Source organism: Phyllostomus hastatus, unplaced genomic scaffold (genome assembly GCF_019186645.2).
Source record: "Phyllostomus hastatus isolate PE091 unplaced genomic scaffold, TTU_PhHast_1.1 phas_contig_34, whole genome shotgun sequence".
Taxonomy (NCBI): Eukaryota; Metazoa; Chordata; class Mammalia; order Chiroptera; family Phyllostomidae; genus Phyllostomus; species Phyllostomus hastatus.
Window position 1 is genome coordinate 16,843,311 of NW_025333857.1, and position 19,839 is coordinate 16,863,149.

At 33.3% G+C, this 19,839-nt stretch overlaps 1 protein-coding gene across 11 annotated transcripts in view; it reads left to right on the forward strand.

Moving 5' to 3' along the window:
* NFIB (nuclear factor I B) overlaps positions 1–19,839 on the forward strand; it is a 429,811-nt gene that overhangs the window by 368,405 nt on the left and 41,567 nt on the right. For all 11 annotated transcript variants that reach the window (XM_045840343.1, XM_045840349.1, XM_045840344.1 and 8 more), the window contains exon 6: positions 1,527–1,645. In XM_045840343.1, the coding sequence (XP_045696299.1) occupies positions 1,527–1,645 (119 nt within the window). The remainder of the gene's footprint in view (positions 1–1,526; positions 1,646–19,839) is intronic.

Below are 19,839 nucleotides of genomic sequence, written 5' to 3' on the forward strand. Positions count from 1 at the left end.
TCAAGTTTTCCATATTTACTTCTGACTCAGAGATGGGAGAATTAGATTAAAGCAGGGTTTTAAAAATATCTACCTTCTAACTCGAATACCATCAGAAGGAACTAAAGAACTATTATTCACTCTCACTATGGATAGAAATTGCTACCTTCTACATCATGTCAATACTGTGTGAGTTGTGAGTCAAATATTAATCACAGGCACATCTGTGAAAATACCCAGACATACACACGCTTCCAGGTTTTGGAAACAGGACAGTTAGAAAGAGCAGAACTTACTTTGTGTCAAACAGCTTCCATCAACATGCCCTGGGCAACTCACTGAATTGCTCTAAATTTGTGTCCACACATCTAAGAAGAGGGAGGATTGGTTTATGTGTAGGACCTCTGATATTCTTTGGCATTATGTTTTTCACTTGATTAAGTTAATTTAGAAGACATCTTTTTAGGTTTTTACCTACAGAGATGTAAATAGGGACTTCTTTTAACTTAGGGAAAAATATCCATTTTTATAGTCAATTAACTGTTTAATAGGGTGTTGGTGGGGATATATATCAAGCTATCTGGCGTGTGCTACAAAATGGCTTTTTAACCTCTGCTTCAAATGCTCACTTTTCCTAATAATTGAGATGAGCCATATTTTCTTTATTAAAATATATCATATTAAAAGTACGATATACTGTGTAGTTTGAATTCGGTAGTGGCTTGCTTTTTCATGGTTAATCTTAAGAATAAGGGATATCAATAACCTGATTTCTTCAGAAAAGATAAAGAAGAATATATGAAATAGTTTATAATTGGTAACATACTATAACAATTTTAATATTATTAATTATATGGTTACTACTAATAGCTACTATTTAGTAAGTATCTTCTAAATGCCATCCACTTAACTAAGAGCTTTACATTTTATAACTCATTTAATCCTCTCAATCACTTCCCTTTGAACTAGGTTTTATTATTTCCATTTTATAAATGATTAAACTAAGTTTAGAAAGGTTAATAAGCCTACTACTAAGAAGTAGTAAGTAGCCTAGATTCTATACTAGACCAGTGCCACTCCACACAGCTCAAGTTCTGCTCTGCTCCATTTGTTTATCTTTGAATTACTGTGACAGGATTATATTGTTAATATCAAGTGTAATGCAAATGAACATTATTGATATTGATAATAATTTTAAAAATCAGGTACAATCTTAATAACAATTTTAAAATTAGTACCTATATCTCATTAAGAATTCACTTTTTACATCTGAAATTTCTTTGGAAGTACATTTCAAACATAAATGTAATAAACATCATGTTTATGAGGCAGATAGTGATATAATATAGCGTCATAAATAATATCTACAATTGGAAATAGCGTTAACCCTATTTATGTCTTGAATACTCACCATTATTTCAAACTTAGTCTGAGATTTTGTGTTTATGGAAATTTCCACAGTAAGAATCTCCTCAAAGTATATGCTTTGAAATGCTACACATCTTCCTAGAAATTCCATTAACATAACTACTGTCATGTTTTAACAGCAAAAGACCCAAAACTATATCCATAGATGAAAATATGGAACCCAGTCCTACAGGAGACTTTTATCCCTCTCCAAACTCACCAGCTGCTGGAAGTAGAACATGGCATGACAGAGATCAAGGTGAGTAATAAAGAGTTGCCCCCAGCGACATTAGAGTAATATGTTAGCTCACTTCATGTTTCATTTAGTCAGAATATCATTAGTTGAACCAACATGGGTTATATTTTCTTCATAAAATGACTGCACTAAAATTATTTTTAAGATAATGTACAAGTCAAATGGTGTCAAAGTTAACTTTTAAAAATCCCGTGTTTTACATGTTTATTGGACTTTATTTTTCAGACAGAATGATTTTTTTAGAGCCTCCAATTGTGTGTGGGATAGATTATGATCTGTCTATCTTAGCTGGTTGGACTGCAGCAGAACCACAGTTTTGATTGAATTAGATCAGTTTGCTTCTCTTTATGGGGTACTTCAGGGAGGAGCCAGCCTCTAGCCATTGCAGGTGCCAGTCACTGCAAGCTCCCATTTAAAGGAGGCCATAATACCTTTTGAGAGTAGTTATAGCATAAACAGTAAGTAAATGTGGAATGTAGAAACTTTGGATCTAAGTCAACCTGGTCATTCTTTCTAGATAAAACTATGATACAGTTCTAAGAAAGCTTTAGGGGGAAACATAACTAAGAAGTAGGTATTATTTGGCTCTCTGAAATTCCAGCTTACCTCCATGTTATTTTTAAAGTCTATTTCAACAGTTTCAACCAGTGTGCCACAAGAATTTTTAAAACCTGCAGTACCTGACTATTTAGTGAGGAGCACTGACCTCTTTGCCCTTAGATTGTCAAATATAAAAATGAAAACAGCAAACACAACAATAGCCATTCAGTGTGAATGAATCAAAATTATACCTGGTTTGCTGTTAGATTGGGGAAAAGTATATATTTTGATATGCTGCAAAATTTTAGTAATTAGTTTATATGTGCAGGGAGGTGAAAAAGGTTGAAAATCATTGGTTTATTGAATTAAGTCAAATCTATTCCCTCAGACATATCTATGCCCTTTTTTTTGCCATAATTAGAGGGAGATTATCAAGCCTGGAAACTGAAAAATTAGCTAACTACAATTTTTGTTAGTATGTGTGCATGGATACAAATATAACTTATAGCAGCAGCATAAAAATGTACTTGAGAATTGTCTTTTAAATCAAGTTCTACATTTTATTAAAAATGTAGAAGAAAAGCACTCTTTATTGGTAGTTTTCAGACTGTGGCTTGGGTGTGTGAACCTGAGGGTTTGGAAGCTGTATGTCGAGTAATCTCAGGAGACAAATAACTTAGCAGTTAGGAGTCAAAGTCAGTTCCTTATTCAAGACTACGTTTTTGCTGCTCCAGATTTTTTATGCCAAATGCTATAGGGTTTAAAGAACAGTGAAAATTTTTCATGGAGGAATTGAACTTTGAGTCCACTGGGCCTCCTTTAACAGGCTGAGATCTTTAACTAGTGAAGAAGGGGGAGGCATGGCGTAGGCAGGCGCTGTGCAGAAGTTGGTTTCAGATTGGCCATGTATGTCCTGTGGCTGGACACTGTGCAGGAGGAAGTAATGGCAGATGACAGAGGTCATTCTAAGGACATTCTTGGAAACGAGCTGGAGACTTCTACTCTAAGGACATTTTTTACAATGTATTTTTTGGGCAGTAGACAAAATCATCTATATAAAACATAATGATGTCACATCACTTCTCTGCTTCAGATCCTTTAGTAAATTTCCATTCTGCTTAGAGGAAAATGAAAATTCCCTCATGTGACTAAGAAGCCCCATTTGTTGTCTGCCTGTCCTTTGGCTATCACTCCAGCTTCCGTGGGTGCTATCTGCTTCTCCTTCTTACACTTGGGCCCACTGCTTTGTGTAGGTTTGGGAAGACAAAACCCAAGACCTTCATATAAGCCATGTTTTCTGGAAGCCCCTCTCCTAACTCTATGAAAAGATCGTGTTCTCTTTTGTTTTTTTATCTTGTCATTATTCAGTTCCAGCCTACCTGGAGGAGTTTCATCCAGGTCTTAACTGTTTTTTTCTCATGATATTCAGTATGGTTCCATGTACTCATAATATGTTATTACACATTTATCAATGGAATTGTCTCAATCTGCCTCCATTATGAGGTCAGGGACTTTATCTGTTTTGGCTACTACTGTAACAAGCACCTAATAACCATGCACAACACTTGGTGCTTAGTAGGGGCACAGTTAACTTTTGGATAAATGAACTGTTGATGGGCAGAACACTGGTCTTATTAGTGAAGGCAAGAAAAAATAGGGACCTTTATCAGACTTGCAGAAATGATGATATAAACAAAATCCTCAACCTTTTATATTTTATTACTTGTTTTACTGATATTGTCAGCTTATTCTAAACAAAGCCATATTTTCCCCATCAGAAAAATCATTCTGGAAAAAATTCTAATGGTAATAACATTGTGAATGTGTAGGAGTGGATATGTTGTTCAGAAGTGTAGTATTCGTTATTGTAGAGAGTGTCACTTTTAAGAATTGATTCCCCTTTCAGCCTTTTGAATAAAGCCAATCTCAAATCATATTATAAAACATTTTTGAAAAGTAGAAGGGAAACTGTCATTCTTTCTCTTTGTAAAATCATTGTATTGTCTTGGTGATTTTCTTTTGTCAAGATGACTAGAGTTATTAGAGAAGTCTGTAAAGGCATATTATATTAAGAGAAGAAGAATGATCCATTCTCAAGTGAGCTTAAAAAAAAGTCTGTCACTTTAATTCTGAAGACCCTGAAGACTTTGTAATGTGCACAATAGGCCATTGTGGAAAAAAGACTTCAACTACCATGAAAAAATGAGGACAGTACAGTACTATCTTTATAAATTTGTTAATGCAACTGCAGTCCTTTTGTTCTTAGAAAATTGCTTTTTAAAATTTTTCAAAGTAAAATGACCCATGGTTTTTCTTGTTGGTCTTCAAATGTTTTAGACACACTTGCTTGCCATGAAGGGAATTTTCTAAAGGGCATATCAAGTACTACTCGCTATTTATAATGACTTTAGTACATGTTTTATACTTGTTTCTGCCACAAAGCCCTGTACTAATTGGTATTCAATAAGTAGTTATTAGTTGAGTAAAATGTGCTTGTGCTTATAATTGACAGAAATGTTTGAATTTTGCTATTATTTCTTGGGTATGCCTTATTCCATTGTGTTAACTTTGCATTAAAATCTATTTCTGTGATAGCCCTTAGCAAAACTAATATTTGAAATATGAGAATTAAAAATAAATTTATGGGCGAATTTATTGTAACATTCTACTTATAATCTGAAACCCCAACCTAAAACATTGAGATTTATTCCAAGTAGGCAAAAAATAAAGGATGTGATAGCACCAAATTACTATACTTATTTCACTTGTAAAAAAAAATCAGGCACAATTTTAATATAAAATATAGATTCATGTAATGACAAAATTGTATGTAATTTTTAATAATTTAATAAAAAATTATTTTTATTTTAGCCTGTTACTAACAAGTAAATTTTTTAAAAATAAAAACATTAACAATTTCCTGATTATTAAAGTTATAATTTTTAATTTTTCAGAATGTAGACACAAACATTTTAAAACTAACCACTATTTAATCGTGTTAAAAATTTGGTAGGAATGTATATAATTTGCTAAAATTTCTTCTGATGAATAGTGATGGAAATTAAATTTGTCAGCACCTACATTATGTAATATTTATATTTTTATTTTATGTTCTTTTACACATAGATAATGGAAAGAAAAAGAAAAAAAGAAAACTGGATCACTAACAAGGCTCATGTAGACACTGATATTCCTTTGCTAGAGTGTAGAATATTTTTTCTTGCTTAGTCTTCAATGAATTTCCCAGTCTTATAATTCTGGCTTTTCCCTCTTGAAAACTTTCTTTTTTGGATACTGTTTTTCATCATTTTAGGTTTTTGTGGTTAAATAATAGAACTAGGTTAACTTTTCAATATGTATGTTGAAAATTTCCTTTATTTCAGTTGTTACACCAGAACAAATTTCACATGACCCCTTGTCTACCTTAATTATTTTTTTATACCAGAGCCATTTCAGAGACTCAGTTCCTAGTCAAGGTGCTTGTCTTGCAGTCATCAGAGTCATCTTTTGCAACTTCTGATAAAAGAGAAGAATAAGAGGCAGGTCTTGGGTTGTCAAGTTACTTTCAAGGGAATAAATGTAGTTGCATGTCAGTGCCCAGAAATTTAACAGACTAATAATTCTAATAATTTTGCTTAAAAATTTGAAACCATTTTTATGACTGTCACTTTGCCACTGCATTCTAATAGTCATTGATTCATCTATGCCTGAAGTTCTAAAACACTATTTAATAGATATTTAGTGATAGGGTAAATATATTTGTTGTATACAGCTGGGGTTTTTAAGTGGAAATTTCAGCAGCTTCTCAGTCTGATCAATATTTAAACAATTTGTAATTTTAAGTAAATGTAAATTTAAAATGACATTTTTGCAGTAATATTTTATTAGTTCCTACTACACATTGAGGATTTGAGATAATTGGACTCAATTAACATTTATCAAATGCCTATTTTTTTTGCCAGAAATTTTTCTAGGCACACAATATGAATAAATTAGATTTCCAGCCCTTGACCTACAGAACAAAAAAATAATTTTTTACTCTTATGAAAAATGGTGGTTCATGGAGAATAAACAATGTGAACCAGAGTATGAAAGGACTGTCTACACACCTAAAAACTAACTTACTTTTAAGCATTATAAGAAGTAACTGTTTACACAAAAATCAATAAATTAGTATGTTAGTGAGAAGTAGCACTACTTAGTGGTATATTGGTATATAATTACAATTTTAACAGTAGTTTAAAAATTTATGCAGGACTCTTCAGTAGGCAATATTTAGGCATCTTGTTTTGGTTGCTCTTGGTACTAGAAAATAACACTATTTTTTAAAATTTATAGTTTTGTCATATAAATACATCTCTTTAACTAGTCTTTGTGAAATTTTAATATATTTTCAAGCCCTAGAAATTTATTTTGACTATTTTGCAAATGTTCTCATTTGTAATATAGTCTTAGATGTTGTACTAAATTTTGATTTGCACTTTGTAAGGTTTCTGTAAGAATATAGTATTGAATATCCAATGAATTAAGGCAAATACCTCAGGGAACACTGGGGGCTGGAGAGTATTGATGCTGGCTTGTATGAGATCAGTCAGGTACAGGAAATAAATAACAGTGAGAGTGCAGTAGCATGTAAATAGAACTGGAATCAGAGACCAGCAATTTAGGGAATATTAACAGATATGTTGGATACAAGATCATTTAACCAAGTTTGGAAAATTCTATTTTAACAAAAATTCAAACTTTTAAAAAATGAATGAATTTGTAGAATATTTAATATGCTACTATGTGCTATGGATGTGAATATGCATGAGTGAATATTGACTGGATATGTTTATTAAATTTGGGACTTCAGAACATTTTCTTCCCCATCTGGGAACCAGTTGGTTCCACTTTGGAAAACTACTCTAGCCCAAACTACCACCTGCAAAATGATGCCATCTGAAGATTTCTCTAGAGCTGTCAGAGCTGGGTGAATGGGTAGCTTTCACGAGTAGTTGAGTAACTTCTATCTGCGAATCATTGACTTTAAACAAAGCTCTAGAAAATGGCAAGGCAAACAATTTAGTAATCTTCCTGGAAGAATTCTTAAGCTACTTTTGGGCACCAGATAGAACACCAAGAATTCCTTACATTCCTAGAGTTTGTATCACAAGGATTAAATATCAAATTTTGAAACAGGCAAAATGAGATATACAAGTGCTTTTGACAGACAAATTTGAAGAGATGGTTGGAATTTAAGGCTTAAGCACAATTTTTAAGATTTTTTTGTTTAAGCTTCTTATTAATGAAAATATCAGAAGTCAAGAACTTTGACTCCTTACAGAATTTGCAGTGAACCTCCATGTCCCATGATGCCATCAGAGAGCAAACTCCAGGACACCTCTGCCACATTGCATTTCATTCTCTCCAGCTCCACTGCTGTACGTGAAAAATCACAGCATGAGCAGCTGTCAAACAAAAAGGAAAACAATAAACTGTTGGTGAAGTCAGAATTCCTCCCTTTGCCTACCAATTAAAAGATGTCCATGCTCCTCTCACACATTCTAATCAAGAAGAACCTTCTGGGTAGGGTAAACCTGTGTACCTTTTAGAAGGGCCAATACTACTTAGTAGGAGAAAGTTATATATCTGTGCTCTGGAACCTCAGTGATTTGAAAATATAGCATTTGCAGGAAAACCACAATGGATAATTAGTTTGAAAAAAATAACAACTGCCCTCACTGGTGTTGCTCAGTTGGTTGGGCTTAGTCCCACAAAGCAAAAGGTCACCAGTTTGATTCTGGGTCAGGGCACATGCCTAATGTTTGGGTTGGGTCCCCGGTCTGGGTGGGTACGAGCAACTGATTGATGTTTCTCTTCCTCTCTCTCTCCCTCCCTTCCCCTTTCACTAAATCAATCAGTCAGTCAATCAATCATCAATGGCAACTTGCTAATTAATACTAGGTCTCTAAATTGATGGAACACAGCCTGAAGTAGGAAAGTGGAAAACCCAAAGGGAGATAGTGTACTTCAGTATCTTAGTGTGCCATGCAAAGTCTATTGGAGTGGCAGAAAGTTTAATTTGAATCTTTTTTTCACATTGATTTTATGTTTAAGTTTATTTTGAAGTAGTTTGGAAAGCTATTGTTATACTACCAATATTGTATATAGTAAGAAACTGAGTTTTTAGGACTAGAACACTGATTATTAGACTCTTTGGTGAGGTATAGTAGAAACTATCGGTTCAGAGAGGCTGTCTCATCCAAAGCATCCAGGTAATTAATAGCAGAGCCTAGATCATCTCTTTTAAAAGCAGATTTTTTTCCTGTTATCCTACAATCTACCTAGAGAATCAATTTACTAACTGACTGATGTAGAGGTAAGTGGACCAGGAGAATTTGAACACTGCTTATTAAGTCTTGGCAGGTGGACAGTTTTCCTAGGAAGCTTCATAGAAGATTTCATTATACCTTGTAGAGCTCGAATGAGAGAGTAGGGGTGAGTTCATGAGTTTTCAGGATTCTGGAAGACTGTCAAAATTTTGAGATAGTAAAATCCTCTGTTTTTAAAAAGACAACCTCTTAATATTAGTGCCATGATTAAAAGTTTTTCAACTAAAATACTTGGAGATATGAGTGACTTTAGTGGATAAATATGGAGAAGAGCTGGTTTGAATTAAATGTTTAAGCATAATTTTTAAAAGTTTTGAAGAGGTTTTTGTTGTGGAAAATGTCAAAAGTAGGGAGAAGCATAAAGCTCATCTCCTGTACCATTGCCCAGCTAGAACTGTTACCGATATCTTGCTAATCTTGTTGCTTTAATATCTCCCTGTTTTTGAAGCATTGTCAATCACAGAGATCATGTCATTTAACTTGGAGATATTTCTAAATGTATCTAAGTGACTTTAAAAAATACAACCCCAGTATCATTATCAATTTAACAAATATAAAAACAATTCCTTGCTATCAGCTAACACATATCTATATTCAGATTCCTTAGAATATCTTATAGGCTGTTTTGTTAAAATGGGGAGCCAAAATGGTATATGTGTTTGTATATTCAGTGTCTTTTTAACCTATAATCGTTATATTGATGATTTTTCTCTATTAACCATTTTTATATTAACTTCTTTTCCTAAATCATTTATCTGTTCAAGAAACCACAGAAATCAAAATTTTTGATTTCTCAGGACTGGGTTAAGACTTTACATATGTTTTTGCTGTTCAACCCTATTAAAAAAACCCATTTGACTGTTCATTAAACCCACCACCTCAGTGGTGGGATATTTTGACATAGATCACACAGACAATAAGTAGGAGAGGTAGAATCGGAACCCTTGTGTGTTCAGCTGCAAAACCCATGCTCATTATTACTATGTACACTGCCTCCCAAGCAACTCCTTGATATGTTTATGGTTTTGTGAACTAGTTACAAAACCCCTATTACAGTTTTTTCTAATACATGATACTTCAATACAGATAAATGCACATAATATCTGAGGCATTCATAGACTCTAGGGATTCATGAGTACAGTCTTTGAGCTGGGCTCAGGTTAAGAATTTTTATTTTATTTAATGATAAGATGTTAATAAATAATCCTAAAGTCTAGAATATCTTTAGTAGAGGTGTGTAACATACATCCAGTTTAAAATGAGTATGTGTATGTAAAAATATAAAAATTAATTTTATATTTATTGTAATATATATATTTTTTGTTCTGTTATGATTTTTTGCCTTATGTCTACAGCACTATAATGGTGGTCAAGAAACTAAACACTGGTATGGCTGAATCACTTAATTTCAGTAACCTCTGAGTTTTTCATCTGTGAAATAAAGGTTACTTCATGATCCAACATTCTAGATTTAAAATGAAGATTTATAGGCCTTTAGGACTTGAGTCTTTAAGTTTTCATTAACATGGATCTTTTTTAAAATTCAGAAAGGTTTTCATTTTCTAAATTATTATTACATGTTTATTTTACTCTCTTTGAATAATATAATAATTGGGCTGTTTATGTGCTTGGAGGCACCATATGTTTTGCCTTATACCTGAAGAATGTGCAGTTCATACAAATACATGTCCTGCACCATTCTGGTACAACAAATGATTGATAGAAATTGAGTTATTATTAATAACAGAGCCTTGCTATGGGATCAGTGTCTCCTACTTTGAAAATAAATGAGTCAGCCATACGGCAACATTTATTTTGTCTAAATGACTAGAGATGTAGCAATAGGAGACCATTATCCTGTGACAATATTCTGTTTCATTGACATTATCTCACAAATGTAATTGGTCCATTACTAAATAGAGGTTTTGTTACTGATCAATTTCATGATTTTCAAAACCATTAGGATAATAAATATGCCATCATAGTAATTTCATTGACAGAATGTTTTTTTTCTTCATTTACATTTGTTAGAGGAAAAAATATAGATTTAGGTTGAACTTAAACACTACAATTTATACCAGTCTTGACTACTTTTCCATTAAGAGAAATGGAATATTGTGCAGAGTAATCATATTTGCATTGAGCTGCTGAATGGATGACCTTAAGATTTTTGTGATTTTTTTCCTCTACCACACTAAAACACATCAAATCATAATTGCTCCTAAGCAATTAGTTTACCACCTCAGTTTAATGATTTTATTTGAAATAAGTGCCAGATCATTTCTATGACTTTACTGTAAATCCACTAAAGTAACACATCAGTTAAATTAACCCTAACCATTACTAGCATAAGCAATAACGGCATTACTAACAACAGAAACCTTGAGATATCTTGTAGCATAAATGTTTCTAAATGTGTGGCTTTTCCCCAAATGTTCTCTAAAAACTCATCTGTAATCTTGTTAAATTAGAACTCTTCCAGTATCTTTCTGACTTTTACAGTTAAGGTTACAGTATTGATTTTATTTTATAGTCCATGGCTCTCAGATGCTTAACACTAATAAGCCTCTATAGCCAAGAGGTTTTCCCTAGAGGCATGCTGAATAGCAGCTATTTACCTATGCCAGTATTTAATAAGTGACTAAAATACACTACACATCCTGCATAATTGTTCCATGTTTTTCCTCCTTTCAAATTAGGTTTTCTAACTTTATTCAAGATACTTTATCATTGTTTGTTAACATGAAATTGCTTAGTGGGCAAAAAAGCATTTTGAAGTGTTCTGTAAAAGCAGTTTTCATTTATTCAGTATTTACTTTTTTAATATTGTTCTTATTCAAAGGTTTTTGTTTTTGTTTTGTTTTTTATGTCTCAAGGAAGGTGTTTGTGGAGCTTAAAGGAGTTTGAGCTTTAACTTTATATTGGATGTAGGTGTAGCCTGGAGACTTTTTTTAATAGAAATGTGATAAATAGAGACTTGTAGTAACATGCTACTTACTGTGTCTGGGTTAGAATACACTATAAAGGGAGACATAACACCATGACAAATGTTGAAGAATACAGTAATATGCTTGAGTATAGTTGAGATTAAATAACCCAAGTTTAAAGTAAGATGTTTTATTTTTAACATGAAGAGTATCACATTTTCTCCTTTAAAAAAGAACTGATTTCATTTTTTTAAAAGGCTGAGAAATCTAATTAAAGATATTTTATCCCCTCCTAATGTAGACTGCCATTTTCCTGGTGATTTTAGAGCATGATAAAAGTAAATATAGATGGCGATGCCTTCTTAACATGGCAGCTAATTATTTTTTGAATCATCTGGCATCATCATCAAACTACTGTAGTGGGATTAAGTCCATATGTCTTGTCATAATGTTCAGAGCTTTTCCTTAACCTGGAGTGTATGGGAAGGACAGAGGCATTTCCCACCCAATCACAACATTTTACATAGAAGAGTCCTTACAAAGAGGTACTCATATATTCCCTTTTCTTCACTTGCATTCTCAAAAGTACTTTTTTTTTGCTGTTATCCAGTTAAATTGCAAATGTTACATTTAAGTATTTCATTTTATATTTTTGTAATATCCAATGCCTAAGACCAATGGGAGAGATTTTTTTCCTTGAAGTGTGATGTTTGTTTCAATAATAAGATCTAATATTGTGCAACTATCATTAGAAACTATGTATAAAATTCTCTTGAGGTACAGGTAGTATTTTCTTTCCCCAAAATATGTATTTTACAATTTTTTTATTGTAAAGTAGGACTTATTTGTGGGGGATTTAGAAAGGCAAACTGTGAAATGTAAATAAGAAAATAAAACTCACTTATAATCTTATTGTATAGAGATAACTTCAGTTACTATTTGGCTATATTATATGCTAGCCTGTTTTCTATGCATTTTAATGAATTCCTTACACATATTTTTGCACTAAATTGGGCTTATATGACATATACTATTTTTGTAAATTATTTTCTTTTTTGTCTTTCATTTATAATATAATGGCATTCTGCCAATTTCCACTTTATACTATGCCACCCTTTGGCTATACGGTAGATTTTTAAATGTTTACTTCGCTCATGGATATTTAGGTAGTTTTCAAGTTTATATATGATAAATAAAGATACAGTGAACATCATTGCATGCAAATCTTTGTGCTTAAATCTGATTATTTTATTTCTGTTTAGTTCTATTCAAATTCCCTAGTACCTAGCATACTGCCTGGCACAGAGTCATCAAGTAGATGCTCAATGAAATTTTGTTAAAGGAATATATACATTCCAACTAAAGAATTACTGAGTTAATTGTTATGTCTATTTCTAAGGCTTTTGCTAAATATTGGCACAGAATCCACAAAGAATTTATCAATTTACATTCCCACTAGCCATGCCTAAGGGGTTTATTGGACTCCACTGTCCTACCTATCATATTTAAATAAGAACATGTAAGAAATTTTGAAGCAATTCCTCTGAAATATATGTAAATAACAGTGTCTCTATGGCCTTGTGCCTCTATCCATACATCTCTTTTTTTTTTTTCATTTATATTTCATTTAAACCCCTGGACATCATACCAATCCTTTTTTCCATCAATCAGAACAGCTCCATTTTATTATGAAGGAAAGAGGAGATGAAGATGGTACATCAGGGATTGTGCAGAGCTGTGTAGTAAAGATATAGGCTACTTCCTCACTCCTGCAGGACATACTCCCTCAGAGGACTTCCCCACCATCAGTCCTTTATCTGTAGGTAAAACTTGTTAAAGGCAAGGATGAGTGTGGTTCTCTAGAGGGACACTGATAGAGATAATTACTTCAAAGCTTTGGGCTGGGATCTTCTAGGTTTGAGTGTTGTAGTATTTTACATATGTTTCTATGGGTTATAAATAACTTCTAAACTTTCCTCTCCTCAATATGGATTTACCACAAAGCAGAAACAGAGAAAGAGAAACCTTGGTCTCCTTTAACACTCAGCTGACAGCCTGACAGAGCAGCTTCCCTGCCTTCTCGTCCTCGGGCACAGGGCCCAAGCTGTTTCCTTGTCTCAGGACTGATTCTGGATTTATGGCCTGAAGTAAAAGGGTCAGATTTCTAGTGCTTGAATGTGTCCTATGCACTAGATTTGGTAGCTTCTCACTTATTATAAATAGTATTATTTTATGCAGATAATCAGTCATTTTTCACCTTACCTTCAAGCTTCCACCCCAACATTTTAATGGAAAACAGAAATTCCCCAGTTTAGCCAAGTTTGTTTCTCTCTCTCAGTGTTTTGTTTTGCTTGACAGAGTCTCAGTGAAGTAATGGATGTGTTGACCACCTTTGCCATCATACAATAATGAGTTTGGGCATTGTCTCTGAAGAACTTTTCTGTGTCCAGAATTTCTGAAATCTATAAAATTTGCAAGTCTAAACCTCTGAAAAAATAAAGAAATCTAGAAAACTATAACAGGTATTAACTTAAGTAAGACTAGTCAATATGATATTTTCTAGTCGAACCCCAGCCATCAGACTCCTCCCAGCTGCACATTCCCTTGTAGGCACTCGCGCTCTTTGATGGTGCGTCATGCCTGCTCTGCAGGGACAAAGCCAACAGAAGCTTCCTTACTGTTTACACTGCACTTGAGTTTTCTTCTGCAAAAATGAACCCAGTAACATCTGTACAAAAGCTCAATAATGCAAAAAATAAAGAAGATATTTTTAACTGCAATTATAACATTTTAAGCACTTAATTATAAACAATAACTTTAAATATTGGAAAAATCAGAGAAGCCAGCAAATGGTGTAACTTGTACCTCTAAGGGTTCCTTTAGACTTGCTTACAAGTATGGCATGTACGTAAGAAAGACAAAGAATATGTAAAAGGATTGAACTTTATAATATTTTAAGGCAATTTGCTTCTTTATTAAACAGAAATGTTTTGCTAAATCATCGGAATGGCACAGTACATACGTTTTATTTTTAAAAATACTTTATTTATTTTTAGAGAGGGGAAGGGATAGAGAAAGAGAGGGAGAGAAACATTGACTGGCCACCTTTTGCATGCCCCCAGCTTGCAACCTGGCCCACAACCCAGGCCTGTGCCTGACTGGGAATCAAACCAGTGACCTTTGTTTCACAGGCTCAATCCACTGAGCCACACATGCTAGTTCATATATTGTGATTTAGTGTTAGACTATGTTGAAAATAATAGCCTCCAAAAATTCAGAAATTCTTGTGTGTTTCTACATAATCAATTTGAAATAGTTTTATACCATAAATGTCATTATAGGGAAAAAGAACAGATTTTTTTTAAGAAAATGATGTTTTCTATATAGGCTATAGAAATGTGATTTGTAACTTTAATCTATTCAAGCATATTGGAAAAGCTAACATATTGCTCTACTGTATGTGAAAAAGGAGCAGGTGTCCCAGACAGGCAGGTGTTAAGGTGGCTGTTTGAGCTTGCCCTGGATCACTAGTTGACTTCAGTGAAGTTCTACTAACAGGTGTCTAACTGATTGGACTGCCATGTGACATTTATCCCGGGAGCGACTTGGATGACAAGCTGCTACAGACTGAGGAAGGGGTCTTTGCTTTGATGAAGAAATTGCCAAAACTCATGTCTCATTAGTGTTTCCTAAGGTTCTTTGGAAGTGAACAACAGTTTAATTAAGGGCTGACGTAAACGCGTTTCTGCACACTTCCCCTGCAGCATTTTATCACATTAGAATTGATCAAAATTGTTGCCTTGGGCTGACTTGAACAGATATACATCTGGAGCGCCATTTGTGCAAGCTGCTGATGAGTCGAGTACATACGCTGTGTTTCGCAGCAACACTCTTTCTTTGTAGATGAAGTTACCTTGTTGGGAGATGACTTGATCTAACTCTTTATTTGCTTAAGCCTGTATCTCTTTGAAGTTATGCCATGGAGTGAATGACACATGAGGGTTTAGGATGTATATGTCTCAGTGCCAAAAACATTATAGTATAGGTAGTAAAAATTATGTGATAATTTGATTTTGCACAATACTTATTTAAAGGTATGCTTAAGTCTAAGTGAACCAACTTAGTTTATATGAGTAGCCTACTTGAACTTTCCTTACACGGTGATTTTTTTGTTATGCATTTAACTGTACCATTGGTTTCTAAAGCCATAACTAATTTTCCAACTATTAATGTAAACATAGGTGTAGACACTGATGATTAATACTCTTAATGTAAATATTTTTTAGATCAGCCTCTCTAATCTTCTGTCATTAAGAAGAATCCTTCTATAGCCTAATATTATTGTGATTGCAATTATTTAATGAATTTTTATATTTAATGCCTATCCTCTCTGTTGAACTGTACACATCACCAGGACAAGGAACAGGTGGTCTTATTTAACATCTTGAACTTTCTGTCTCAACATAGTTTCTCATATATACTAGAAACCCAGAGACTTAATTTAATATTTTCTCTTTGCTTTCCATTAATTTACTTCTTGTCTGGTGGTATCTATTCAGGCAACATGCATTTTAACATATATTGACTATGGTTATTTTGCTCATCCTACACTAGTAGTTATCATTCCACCATATAGCTTCTTTAACATGCAAGGGATTCTAAAATAAACTGCCTAGACATAGTGTCTGCTCTTCCTTTTCTACCATCTTTCAATCCTAGACTTCTAAAAATTCTTTTCACCTTAACATGTTCATCCAGCTTCCACATGTATGTGTATTTGATAAAATTATCTTCTGTAGGATAAGCTATTAGTCAACCTAATATATACATATACATATATATGTTATGGATTAAGTAAATACAAAATAATAATTAAAAAGCCATTGAGTAATAAGACATAAACACAAGATCATTCAGGTGATCTAGACCTCCAAAGTTCCTTGGAAGGATTACGTACAGAGAAAAGAAATCAAATTGGCTCAATGGACAAAATATAGTTCTATAGATGGAATAAAAGGGTAAAGAGTATATTTAGCCCAAGGGAATGTCACATGAAAGGAGAGGGACAGAGTTAGAAGCACATTCCTCCTCGTTCCTTCCTCCTCCAGGAGGTAATAAGTATAAACAAAATTGAATGATAAGGAAAAATTTATATGAAAATGTGGTTCCATGGTAGATCTTGGTAGAAGAAGATATTTTGAAGAAGGTGATTTCAGTTACTGTTTTTGTAATGAACCATGATGAGGAAGGCCTGGGAAGGAAACTTAACAGGAAATTCTTGATTCAACCAGGTACACATGAAAGGGGCCTAGTGGAAGCTACAAGAACAGAAAAAATAGAGGTTTTGGAACATTTTTTCCTTCTAAAATGAATTAATTTATAAATTCTTACACTCTAAATCCTATTAAATTTCTTTGCCTGATATCAAGCCCTCACTGGCCATTACACATTTCTTTTCAGCCACCAATAACTCCTGCCTCCTTCCTACCAACATACGTAACAGCTAATTCTTTTCTTATGATCTTGTCTCTCTCTTCAACTTCTTCATTTCATGTATTATTCAACTTATGCATAATAATGCATTTGTTATTATTCAACTTATATATTTATGAGGGGAAATGGAATTTATTTTTAAAAAATTCAAAGTACCTTCAAAGTACTCTCCATTTGATGCAATACACTGATCAAGACTTTTTTCCACTGCTGAAATAGTTTTTGAACTTGTAGATTTTGATGCCTTTTAGTGCTTCTGACATTTTTTAATTTTACCTCTTTTACATTGGCAGACCATTTTCCTTTGAAGAGTTTTTTCATGCAAGGAAATAAAAAAGAGCCACTTGTGGAGAGATAGGGTGAATAGAGAGGGTGGGGCACAGAGGTCATGTTGTTTTTGGTCAAAACTGCTGAACACTCAGGTAGTATGGGCAGGTGTGCTCATAAATCACCCATCATGAAATGGGCAAATGTGTTGAAAGAGCCTTAAAAAAAATCAAAACTGAAGCCAAATGCAGCCTCTCACAACAATGCCAGCTGGTACACTGATACAGATGGGTTCCTAGAACTCTCCCCTAGTGAGGAAAGCCTGTACTGCAAGGCGTCTGCCCTCCAGAAGATAGTTCTGTCTTTTTGGAGGGTGCCCCTTATATATATTATTCAGCTTTATTATTCAACTTATTTTCAATTTAATCTTTTTATGTATTATTCTTTCTGCTTGGGGAACAATAGATTGTGAAAAGCATGGTATTTGTTTTTCTTTACAGAAAGGTCACTTAAAACCATCTCTTTTATATATTCATTCCTCAAACATGTTTTTTTTCTGTAGCATATGAGTGCATTAAAAATAGAAATGATGCCATTTTTAGTTTGGCATGAGGTCTGTTAGACTGTAGACATTCAAAATGAAATTAAAATCAAAACAACACTAGTTTGATTCATGATGAAAATGTAATAGCTAGAAACTCTACCCTTACTTTTCTCAGATAATTGACCTTTTATTTTTATTCCCTCTTCCATCCAGAAAGGTTTTTTTTTTCCCTTTGAGGGGGGGGTTTACTTTGTGTCCTTCTAAGTACTTAGCATACTTAGGATATACTGCCTTATACATGCAGTATATCTCTATTAACTGGTGGACTCCAAATTAATTTCATTTAATGGGAAAACAAATCAGCTAAGCCTGCTTTCTAATACTACCATTCTTTAATTTTTGAAGAAAATAATTTCAGTATGGCCAGTTGACCTTCCTATTCTGTTTACTATTGCAATTTTTTTGTTGTTGTTTAAGAAGGAGACAATTCCTGGTCCTTTTTACAGCTTGGAGAGTGATTTTTTTGTTTTTTCTGTTGCATTGGCCTCTTTAACTCCTCTGTGTGTTCTGAATGTGAAGATGCATACTTAAAAAAGAACCAAAACAATAAATGGACCTATAATAATTACCTGATAAAGTCAAGAGTATCATTTTGATTAAGAAAATGCAAAGGCACCCTGGCTGGTGTAGCCCAGTGGATTGAGTGTGGGCCTGAGAACCAAAGGATCACATGTTTGATTCTCAGTCAGGGCAAATGCCTGGGTTGTGGGCCAGGTCCCCATTGGGGGCCACGTGCGAGTCAACTACACATTGATGTTTCTCTCCCTCTCTTTCTCCCTCCCTTCTCCTCTCTCTAAAATGTAAATAAATAAAATCTTAAAAAAAAGAAAATGCAAAGGCTTTAATTCTCAAAAATTATATAATCACCTATATTCTTTAATTTCTGCACAAATGCCTTTGATTTATGAACCCTTTACAAAAAGATACTCATGTGAATTTGGCTGGGTTTAATGAAAATTCTGAAATAGTTACAGTACTTGCAATAGCCTTGATTGATCTCCAGAAATAACATGACTGGAATGAAACTTATTTTGCTTCCCAAGCTCTGGTCATATTTAATTGTTTAAGTGTACAGTAAATGCTTTATTACTTATACTAGGGAGTCTTTACACACTAATTTACACAGGTTAATTTCATTTGAAATTTGTGTTTAAGCACAGATAAATCACAAGAGCATCAATAGAAAGTTAACAGATTTTTTTTTTCTAAGAGTTAATTTTAAATTAAAAATTTGGGAGGGAAACTTATTACATCATTTATAAAGTGAGTGATGAAATAGAGGTTTTTTCTGACCTCTAGCAATGTGTATGTCCATGATTAACTTCCATGAGGTCAAAGCCTATATTTTTTAGTATTACCTTTTAAAATCACATAGCTATTTTTGGCATTTTGAAGGTAACATAGCTGAAATGAAATTCCTTTATTTTTGTGAGTGGTTTTTTAATTTTCTCTTCTTTTGGTAACAGCACTAATTGCTATGGTTTTATTAACTATTTATTTATTTATTTATTTATTAGAAAGATATAAGAAAATGGTTCACTGATTCATCAACGTTTTGGTAGGTTAGTGACAACCAATCAGTCACAAATTGTAGCTTATCGCTACAGATATGCCTATCATTTTTGTAGACTGTTATTCCTATAGTCTTTACAGTAGCTTGTCCATTCTTTAATTTCGTGTGCTGAAAATATATATTTAATTTGTTGGATGTCTTTACCAGAGTTTAGGTAATTTTTAAATGGCAAAATATAATGTTAACTAGTTTCCTGTACTACTTGTACCATGTAGTTTTTTTAATGTCAAAACTTTGTTAATTAAAAATGCACATTGTGTATATATATATTATGTGTGATGAGATTTTGGGTTTTTTTCTTTCAGTAAAGTTTTTTTTAGAAATACAAACTGAAATATGTATAGGTGAAATTATGTGATGCCTAGGAATTGCTTCAAAGTAATACAAGGGTAGGGAGTGTAGATGAGGTAAAGGTGAAA